Here is an 11248-nt window from a genome sequence, read left to right on the forward strand (position 1 = left end):
CTTCTTACTCCTAGCAGACATTTAAAACAAAGCAGAAGCAAAAAAACTCCACATAGTGACTAGAAGAAAATATAAGTGAGCCTTCTCAGAAATGGGGGGAGAGGCATTTCCACCTTGGCCCCTGGCAGGGTGGCTGTCAATGGCCCCTGGCAGTTAGCTCTGGCGGGCTCTCACCTGTCCCAGCTGCATCTGGGCCTGAAAGCTGCTCTGCTGTGGCAGCTGTCGGGCAGGACAGGGCTGACTGGGGTCCCAAAATTCTTTGACCCTTCTGGTCAAAGGTGGTGGCTAACTCTTAATCCCTCAGACTGTGGGTGGCAGAAATGCCGACGTGATGCACCGTGACTTCCCAAGCCAAGTCCTCTTTGTAGAAGGGGAGCTGGCTTTCTCCAAGCACCCTGGAAACCTCAGCCCACCACCTCAGGAGTCTAGCTCCCAGCAAGCCTACCTGCTGGCTCAGCCAGGTAGAGAGAAACGGGTGAGCCTTCAGGCCCAGACACCAGCCCCAGGAGAGTGAGAAACACCGCCAGGCTCCCAGCTGAGAATTTGCATTTCTATGCCAGGTGTGCCGCGGAATCTGCATGTTAACAAGACAACAAGACACACACACACCCCACCCCACCGCCACCCCGGGGATTCTAAGAACCATCTAGATGAGGATTCAGTCTACCTGGGGGTGGAAACTGTCTTGAACCAGTTGGAAAATCCCGTGGAGGAAGCCTTGGGTCCCCACAAGCACACACCTAAGTCCGGAAAACCCAGGTGAGCTCAGCTCTGTGCAACCTCCCGAACCAGGAGAGGTTATAATAAAAGTGGTGGTAGTTTACACACCTCCGGGTTTTGTTATAAGCAAGAACTATCTGGAATACTCTCCAAGAGCATGGCAGGAATGGTGTGGGGCCAGTTTCTGACTACACTCAAACTCCGCGTGGGTCCAAGGCCAATTCCTATGAAGTAGAAGTCCTACTTGCCTCCACCCTCCAACCGACTGCCAAGTCTGACTCCCGAGTTCGCTGCCGCAGCACTCTACTTTCTCTGCTGGGCTGGCTGATCTAGCTGCTGCAATGGCCGTGCAGAACTTACGTTCAATAGCCACCATATGGGAACGTTAACAGGTCACAACTCAGGATGGGAAATGCTCAGGATACAGCAGTTTTTCGGTTAGAGCCTCTTATCAGCCATCTCCACAAATACATCTCTTTGGCGATTGGCTTCTCAGCCGTAAGGTCCCTAACCTCTGCTGTGCTCAGGCAAGGCTCCTTAAGAGTTGCTGATAAATGCTGAAAGCCAAAATAGATGCCTTAGCCCAAAGGTGCTGGGATATGAGTCTGTGGACTGTCCAAGCCAGTTTTCCGGATGATGTGCTTAGAGGTACTCAGCTTCTCTCGAGTTGCGGGCCAGTGAGCACGCGTGCGGCTCTGCACAGTGCTCTGCTCTGCGCTCTGGCAGGTGCTGCTGCTGCAGCATCTTCAGGTCACATCACAGCTCCATCAAAGAGGTTCAGCACAAGAAACTCTGGGTCCAAAGGGCACACTTTGCTTCTGGCTGTTCTTTCTTGATGGTTATGAGATTCCCCCATTCCTACTTTTGCAATTGCTCATTTTATACCTACTCAGATGGCAAAAATCAACCAGGCCCTATGTTAAGAATTTCATACATAGTGGATTGATTTGCATGGTCCCACTCCCAGTCATTCAGTGGCAGTTACCAAGACGATGACTGGAAGAGCCATATCAAGTAAGCTCACTGTACCACAACCTAATTGTTGTGTGAGAGGATTCTGACCCAAGCGCTTTTTCCAATTTCCCAGTATCCCCCTGGGGCTGGGCTTCAGAAGGCCCCCTTTATTAACTACCTCTCCTTTCCAACCCTCTACTTCTGTGGCCAAGCTCCTGGCACTGAAATCACCATCTCAGAGCGTTCCTGGAGGCACCAAACTGAGACCTCACTGGGAGGTGGGGAAGGGGAGCCACAAGGAAAAGGGCACAGATGTGACTACTTCAACATGGAAAAGTCTTATGGGAAAGACGTAACAAAGCTTATGAAAGGGTCGGGCATTTGGACTAAAAACACTTCTGTCATTAATAAGTAGACAAGTTATTTACTGATGTCGGGGGTTTAAGTGGAGAGAAAATGTTTTGAGAATGATGTACAAATGCGCTTTACACAATTGATGTGTGTATGGATTACAATAACAGTTGTATGAGCCCCTAATAAAATGTTTAAAAAAAAAAAAAGCAAAGACACATATGGCCCAAACACAGATTCTCAGTTTGATTTAGACACAAGCAAATGAAAACATTAAGGCAGCTTTTACCTAACAGACTGGTAAAAAGGGGGGAAATACCGAAACCCACCCTCCGTGTATGGCTCTCTCTTGCATGGCTGGAGATTAGTAGACTCGGCCCTTTCTAGACTGCAATTGGACCCTTTACCCCAGAAACTCGGCTTCTCACAAGTTACCCTAAGGCTGTCACGTAAAGATATTTATAAGGACCTGGGGTATTCTGGAATAAGCTAGACTATCACACGAGGAGGTAGGCATGTGCTCCACTCACACTGTGATATATATCACGCAGCAATTAAATGTGAACGAGGTATGCACACAAAAGCAAAGAAATCCATAACGTACTGTAAACTTAAAAAAAGAAAGCTTTTTATGCAACAGTATGCAAACTTCCTTTTTAAAAAATGGCATACATGATAATCAAACCAACTATAGTAACTAGATTGGCAAGATGAAATAGAATTTATTTTCCCCTTGAAATAGATCTGAATGATTGAGATTAATTTCTTTTAAAAAGCATGTGTTTCTTTTATAATAGCAATTTATTTCCATTTTCAAAGAAAATGGATGGATGGGCTCTATCCATCTAACAGGGAGGGTGAAGGTGAGGCCAGCCCGGCTGCCTAGGGGCACGTACAGTTCCTGAGTGGAAGGCCAGTGCTGTAAGGGCTTGGGGGGGGTGGGGGTGGGTGTCATCAAACGCTGTGAACAGAGCTGCTAATAAGGCTCAGAGGAGGGTCCAGCGATATTTCCTCCCACATGTTGGGGTCCTAATGCCTTTGCATCAGCAGGGACTCACCGATTTATTACATTTGGGGTAAAGGACCTAGAACAATCATTCATCAGAACTGTTTATATATTGAGTTGTGTGATATGTGGATTAAGTGCCAATAAAACTATTTAAATAAAGAAAAGGAAAAAAAAAAGAACTGCTTAGGTAACTGCTGCCCCACCCCCCACCCCCAACCAACAACTAACCTGTGAAAACCATCCGGTTGCCTATGGCCCTTTGGCCCCACGAAAGGGCAGATCTGGCCTTATGACTGAAGTTCCCACTGGCATTTTGAGAATTTGGAAACATTATGCTCCATTACCTTCCCTTTCCCGTCCTCTCACGTCCTCCCAGTCATAGTCATGGGGTTGAGGGGCAAGGAATCATGGGGAGATTGCAAAGCCCGTGGCAGAGATTTACCAAAGAGGCTCAGATGCAACCCTGCTTTCAAAACAAGGGCGGGGGACCTGACAGCCACCGGGGAATTCTGTCTGCTTACTCAATACAAAAACACTACTTTTTAGCTGATATTTAAAAAAAGGTATCATGATGAATAAAATTGATTTAAAAAGACGTATCCAAATTTAAGTAAAAGAAAACCTGAATTCAATTTCCTAAAATTGAACAGGTATTAATTTGTTCTAACCTAATATACAGGAGGGCTACGGAAAAAATCTACATTACCTTACAATTCTGTTTTTCCATGAACTTTCTGGAGCCTCTTCAACATGCACATTAAAAATGTCATTCCAAGAGTGAACAAAAATACATGCTTTTCAAAAAAATATTAAATGTCTACCCAATTCTGTTGCATCATTAAAGGCACTGTTTCACCCACCTGAATGATGGGACCACACATTGGGCGAGTTCAGTGTATTTGTCACGGCCCGAAAGCTGGAAGTCACAGCTCTGGCTGACACAATCCAGCTTCTCCTCCAGGGATATCCCTTCCACCACATCCATCGCGCTTACAATAAAACAGAGCTGCCTGCTGCCTGGGGACTCTGCAAGCGCTGTGGATCACTTTGACTGCGGCTACCTTTCCTACCTTGTATTGCCTGGCTCTGGCACATTTGGATGGAAGCCAGGGTAAAACAAGAACAAGGAAATCCTGTGACCTGATCAGAGGGGACACGTGTGTTAACATTTCTAAAAAACAAAAATGAATTCCCATTCTTTGTAGCAATGCATCATACTCCAGAGGGCTGAACGGAAAAAAGGAAAGAATTTCAGTTACACGGTGACAACTCTGAAAAGGCCAAGAATCCCAGCTTAGGGAAAACCAACACGATGGAATTAACAGTCCAAATGTTATGCCCCTAATTGGCACAGCGAACAAGCAGCACAATCCTTTTTTTTTAAAAGCCAGTGTAGAACATGCATCCAATTTCCCCGCCTCGGAAGTTAGGGTGGTCCCCGGCACAGTGCAGGAATTCAGCTCCACTCCAATCCATTCTGGCTCCCAGTGGCCCTGGGAGGTCCAGCCATCCTCGGAATGACCCGGACTGAAATGCGAGGTCAACCCCTGCCTGCAGACACAATGTGCCCACAGCTCCATGTGCTGTGAAGGCGAGCCCTTTGAGACCCCTTTGTTCCCTCCCTCTCCATTGCGGGATCTACAGCTCAGAAGCACCAGGAAGTGACAAGGTGGAGAAGTGAGAGGCCAGGCCAGTGATTGACTGTACTTGGGGAGGCCTGGCGGACAGAGTGAGGCTATATTCTCTGGGCTGAATACAGGCCTGGGTCTCGAGAGGAGAGGAGCACCTGCCCGTATCTTACTCAGTTCTCTCACCAAGTGCAAACTCTATACACAGAAGACCGTTTTTAGTGAAGCTAACAGTTGCTAAAGAGGCCCAGGGAGGAGCATTCACGACGGCACTCCACAGTCCCTCAATCTAACGCGTCAGCCACCACTCTAAGAATGTTGACTGGCGGGGCAGTGTGTACATCACCTCATATTGCTCTCGGTTGTTTCTTAAAGTGAGTCTCACATGCGTTACCCTCAAAGAAAGATCCTGACTAACTGTAACTAGCTAAAGTCACCAGTAATTTCTGATTTTGTGTGACATGCACTCCAGGTCCACTGTGCAGGTATCTCTTGGGGCTGGTTCTGACTGAGGGATGAGGCACGTAGCTCAGAGGTACAAATGAGACCAAGGGTCCACATGCACGCATGCAAAGGAAGCGGTATGGGAAAATGTGAGATATTAACCTTTCCATCTTAAACGGAAATGGTAATTGAGATGGCAGAGACACAGAACAAGGAAGATGGTGTGTGGTGGGGTGGTGCGGGGCAGCAGAGTGGGCTTTCGGGCAGAATCGGGGGCCTGAGGTGGGGTACCTCTGGCATTTGTCTGTGGAGCTAGGCTTGTGACCCACAGGGCTAGAGCTGAGCGCCTTCCGGTAGAGGCTTACTGGCGGAGTGGGTGCCTCCCAGCGGGCACATAGTGGCAGAGCAGAGGTCAAGCAGAGGGGCAGAAAGGTCTGCTTACAGCACAGCTGAGACGTGGCTGTCCTAATGGAAGAACTGCATCTTGAGTGTTCCTGAACCTGATCTGCGACCTATTCCTTCCCTAATAAAACCCACTAATTTTAAGGATGCTCTTTGAGTTCTGTGTGGCCCCTGTAATTAGTGATTAAGCCCAGCATACAAGTACAGAGAACTCTGGGAGCATTGGTTTGTGTCAGAACTGGTAAAAAGGTTACTGAGAGGAGGTAGGCCTGAATACTAGGAATCAGCTTTAGGCTGGTCTCCAGTCTTTCTCCCCTTTATTAAGTTAAAGGGGGTCGAGGGACTCCACCACACAGTTTTTAATACTCAGGTATGCCATACAACTCAATCTTCCAAGGATTTAGGAACTTGGGGTCCCTTTGAGAATTGAGAGCGAGGCAGGGACTAGTTAAAAATGTTTAAGTAGTAGTCAAAGTTCAGGTCAGACGGGCTGCATGATCTGCTGCCCCTATCTCTCACACCCTGCTCGATCAATCTCCTCCACTTGAGTGTGGGTAGAAGCCATGATTTGCTCCTAGCTCCAGCAGACTATGGCAAAGGTGAAGGGCTGTCGCTCCCAGGCCAGTTTATGTTTTACATATACTAGAATGTAACCCTTTTAGCAGGCTGAAGTAACGAGATTCTTGCTTGCCTTGAAGCAGCAGTCTGGTGATGGTGGGGCTGGAGAGCCACAGCTGGCCTGCAGTAAGAGCCCCGGGGCTCAGATCCTACAACTGCAGAGAACCTAAATTCTTTCGAACAACTCTGTGAGCCTGGAAGATAACAGCATGGGCCAGCCAACACTTTGAGAGCTGGAAGCCTTGGTTGGATGACTGTTGAGCCAGGTAAACTGTGAGATACTAAATGTGGGCATTATTTTGAGCTGATACATCTGTGGTAGTTTGTCCTTGGTAATAGAAATCCTAAAAAACTGAAAATGTACCATCTAGAGAGATTAATACAGAAGCTTTTCTGCGTCAGGGGAGAAAGTGAGCAGGCGTATACAAACGAGATGAGTTGTGGGGGGATGGCATCAAGAGTATCATCCATGGGAAGAAGTAAAAGTTCATTACAGGCAGCAGAGAAAAAAAGGACCTAATTGGATGTCAGAAGAGACTAAAATTTGCTCTTGGCAGTAGAGGAGCAAAAGTAAACGGAAGAACTAATAAGTAAAGGAAATAAACAAGATTTTTAAACAGCTGCTTGAGAAAAGCATTACAATGAATGTGCAAAGACCAACGAGTTAGAAAGGCAAAAAGGAAGAACACGCTCAATGTATCTCAAACTGAAAGAATGGACGAGAGAAAAAAAATCAAGCTTGTAGTTACAATACTGATGGGATTCTAAGGGTAGACTATGAGACAATGTCTAATTCATCAAAAAGAAGATGGAAGGAATCGGCGTTGTATCAAAAAGAACTGGTCCATCTACAACCATTTAATGAGGCGGCATATGATTAAAAATCAACGGTATTGAAAGAAGTCTAGCCTGTTCTGTAGGCACTGGTGAAGCACCAGCTTCCAGGAAGTGACAACACCAAATGAGATGTTTCAACAAACAAGTGTCAACATGTGAAGCACTCATCCATCTGTGCCTGGCTAACCAACTGAAAGAGGTCCATGTGTATGTCCATGCCAAAGGAAAGAGCCAACAGAACGTAGAAATTCTCCAATACCACAGGACAGTGAGACGGAGCCCTGGAGGCACGCAGGTTGCACGCGGGGCTGCGAACAGCAAGGAAGGCGGTTGGAAACCACCAGCCGTTCCTCCGGAGAAAGGTGAGACTTTCTGCTCCTGTACAGAGTCAGTCTCAGGACCCCAAAGGGTCACATCCACCTGGCCGAGAGTCTCGATGAGCTGGAATCGAGTCAATGACAGTGCATTTCTGGCCAACGAGATAACACTGAAGCTAATGCAGGCACAGCAGCAGTGGAACACCATCAAGGGGCGGTCAGAAAGTTAAGCTGGATTCAGAAGAGGACCTGGAACAAGGGCTACCACAGGCGGTGCCGGATGGATCCTGCCTGAGAAATAGAGAATGCCAGGAAATGTTTCACTATGTGAAGCCAATTAAATGTGCGGGTTATAACAAAGTTACAGACGACACTGCGAAGAATGGTAATTCTAGAACAACTACACGTGCTCACACTGAATCTGACATAGACTGAGAGGCAGTCCTTCAAACAGAATAAGGGAATTCTGCATCGTTTCACACCAGAAAGTGTGTGGGTCAGGATTCTAGACTGTATCGTGAAGACGGGGGCATCAGGACTGGCTGCTGACTCACTAACAGCGTGGCTGTGCAGATGACACAACCTTGCTTGCTGAAAGTGAAGCGCCTGGAGCATTTACTGACGGAAGAGTGCTGCCTAACATTAGGAAAAACAAAACAAAAACCAAACCCACCAACCCTCAGAACTGGACCACCCCCCTCCCGAAGGGGGAAAAAACACACAAAACTATCACGATAAATAGAGAAAGGGTTGGGATTGTCGAGATTTTCATTTTACTTGGCTCCACAATGAATGCTTGTGGAAGCAGCAATCAAATCAATTTATTGAACCGCTGCAAAAAAAAAAATCCTTTAAAATTGTTAGTGAGCAAAGCTGCCACTTGGAGGACTAAGGGATATCTGATCCAAGCCATGTAGTTCAGATGCAAAGATTGGACAGTATATATGGAAAATTCGACGCGCTTGGAATATGATGTTGGCAAGGAATACAGAACAGATCATGGATTAGCAAACTATTGGAAGAAATACAGCCTGAATATTCATCAGAAGCACAGATGACAAGAGCCTATTTCTCATACTTTGGACATGTCACCAGCAGGGACCAGCCGCTGGAAGAGGACACACGCTGTGAAAAGGCCTCCTTAAGACCAGGGGTCCTCAAATTTTTAAAACAGGGGGCCAGTTCACGTCACTCAGACCCGTTGGAGGGCCGGACTATAGTTAAAAAACAAAAACAAAACGATGAACAAATTCTTATGCACACTGCACATATCTTATTTTGAAGTAAAAAAACAAACGGGGCAAAAACACCTGGCGGGTCGGATAAATGTCCTTGGCGGGCCGCAGGTGGCCCGCGGGCTGCAGTTTGAGGACGCCTGCTCAAGACGCAGGCCAACGCCATGGGCTCCAGCAGAGCAAAGACTGTGGGCATGGCCCGGGACCAGGCTGGGTTGTGTTCTGTTACAGACCAATCTAACTAGCAAATTAGATTTATTAGTAAAATCTAACCCAATAGCACCTGAGAACATGTGTAACAGACAAACGGTTTCTCAGGTGTTTCCTCTTTACCCAGCTTTCAGAATCTATCCGGGCAGCTTCTTCTGGAGGACACAAGAAGCCCAGCAGACAGACAGACCTTACGATCCTAACATTAAAGGTGCCATATCCAAGTGGCGAGAAGCCCCAGTGCCGCGGGGGGCTCGGTGCAGGCTGCTAACTGTGAGGTTCACACTCGGGCTGTCTGCTCCTACAGAGGATTCGGTGTCTGGGGACCCTAGGAACAGGAACTGGCTTGATGGCAGTGGGCTCAGTGATTTTGGTAACCAACTAACAGATAACCACAGAATCTCTAACGTGGGAGGGGCAAGGACCAGGCTGGAAGACGGCACACTGGAGAAAAAGAAGCACCACTTATATCAGGAGAGAGGAGGGATTGCATTCATGCTTTGGGAGTATGGCTATAAAGACAACATGGGGGAGAGGAATAAAGGAGCTTTGGGAAATTAAAAAACAAAGTAACAAAAAAATTTTTTAAAAATTCAATGAATGAATGACTGAACTTCCCAAAAGAGCACGGAAAGGAAGAAAATGGGAGAAACAACCTGACAATGGCCCTGAAGGAGGTCCAGCATTTGAATGAAGAGTAATCCAGGAAGCATAAATAGGTATGAGGAGATACTATTTCAAAAAGCTTCCCAGGGCACGAGTTTCCACATCCAAGAGGCACAGACAGTCCCGAGCTGGAAATAGACCTGCAAAAGGCACATTGTGTTCCCAGGAGGAAACGCAAGGTAACAGACAAAGACTGCAGAACGGAGCTCAGCCTGGCTCTGGATTTCAACAGCATGGGAACTGTCTTCAAAATGACTGTCATCCACATGCCTCACGGGCCAAGTGATCAACCAAGTGCGAGGGACAAACACAGAGCTCTGTACAGATGTCTGAGGCTTCTAAAGGTGTATCACCCAGAAGTAGTTTTCAGGAAGCTACTAGGGGATGCGCGCTTCAGAGATGAAGAAATCAGGGCCCAACATAGAAGAGCAACAGGAATCTCCCTCCCAAAGTGAGATACGCCCCGAGTGAGAGCTGGGTACCTCACATTCACAGATGGGCTGTCCACTGGGTAAAAACAGTACCTGGCTGCCAACAGAGGCTGGAGTGGAACCCCACCAGCTGCCCTGAGGGACAAAGATGTGGCGGCTGTCTAACCTCATAAAGATTCACAGCCTCGGAAGCTCTGTCCTATAGGATTGCTATTCATCAGAATCGGCTTGACAGCAATGAGTTTGGTTTGTAGAAAATGGGGCGGGGGGTGGGGGAAGGGGATGGGTGTGGGGGGGGAATGAGAGGAGGAGGGGGAGGAAGTGGACGGGCGCGCAGATTTAGTTCAATGGTAGAATTTCACCATTTGCGCAGGAGAGCCAGGTTCAACTCCTGAGCAATCTCCCTCAGTGCAGCCACCACTCACCTATTAGCACAGGCGGTGTGTTGCTATGCTGAAGAGCTAGCAGTTGTGCATCCAGACTAAAATGGAGTAAGATAGGCTTGGCTATCTAATTCCAAAAAATTGGCTAGCGAAACAGAACATTCCTCAACCAACCTCGGGGAGGCAGAAAATTGGCCAGTTTTGTTCTGTTGTGCACGGGCTTGTCATGGGCTGAGGCTGCTTGATGGCTGCTAGCATCAACAGCAAATAGAAAACAAGGTTGGCCGAGGAGGAGCGAGAATAACTCCAAAGAAAAGTTACATGGGAAAGGAATCACAGCGTACTGCATCAAACAGTTATGAATAATGTTCACGTAATATGAGCCATGAATAATATTCTGGCGGGGTTAAAAAAAAAGATGCAGGGTAAAAAATGAAGAGCTGAGGCCAGGGGCTTACGTGGAGAGCAAATGTTTTGAGAATGATGAGGGTAACGAAGGTACAAATGTGCTTTACACAATTGATGCATGTATGGATTGTGATAAGAGTTGGGCAATGAACGTACAAATGTGCTTTACACAACTGATGTATGTATGGATTGTGATAAGAGTTGGGCAATGAATGTACAAATGTGCTTTACACAACTGATGTATGTATGGATTGTGATAAGATTTTTATAAGCCCCTAATAAAACAATTTTTAAAAAAGGGTTGTATGAGCCCCCAATAAAATGATTAAAAACAACAACAACAAGAAAAAGGTGCACCTGGGAAAGAACTCAATACATTTCCAGAGGAACTTAAAGCCCTAAGGGATTTTAGCTTTTGGACAGCTTTGAATGAAGTAAAAAGAAACTGTTTTTAAGAAATGGAAAACTCCAAGCACTATGAAAATCACCAAGTTATTTACAAGCAGTTAAGTTACATTCCATCTTCTACGAACCTTTCTGAAACACACACACACACACACACACACACACACACACACACACTTTTGCTCTTGCTTTCTGGTAGCTCACTCATCTCTACAGAGCACCAAAAACCA

At 46.7% G+C, this 11248-nt stretch overlaps 1 protein-coding gene across 1 annotated transcript in view; it reads right to left on the reverse strand.

The window, feature by feature from the left end:
• Positions 1-4019, reverse strand: part of LOC101654717 (ubiquitin-conjugating enzyme E2 E1) — an 18636-nt gene extending 14617 nt beyond the window's left edge. The window contains exons 1-2 of the mRNA XM_045297689.1: positions 3895-4019; positions 3741-3777 (exon numbers count right to left, since the gene is read on the reverse strand). Of these exons, the coding sequence (XP_045153624.1) occupies positions 3741-3777; positions 3895-4019 (162 nt within the window). The remainder of the gene's footprint in view (positions 1-3740; positions 3778-3894) is intronic.
• Between the last annotated feature and the right edge of the window lie 7229 nt (positions 4020-11248).

The sequence above is a fragment of the Echinops telfairi genome, unplaced genomic scaffold (assembly GCF_000313985.2).
Source record: "Echinops telfairi isolate 266 unplaced genomic scaffold, ASM31398v2 ScPeMD7_7420;HRSCAF=8458, whole genome shotgun sequence".
Classification (NCBI taxonomy): domain Eukaryota; kingdom Metazoa; phylum Chordata; class Mammalia; order Afrosoricida; family Tenrecidae; genus Echinops; species Echinops telfairi.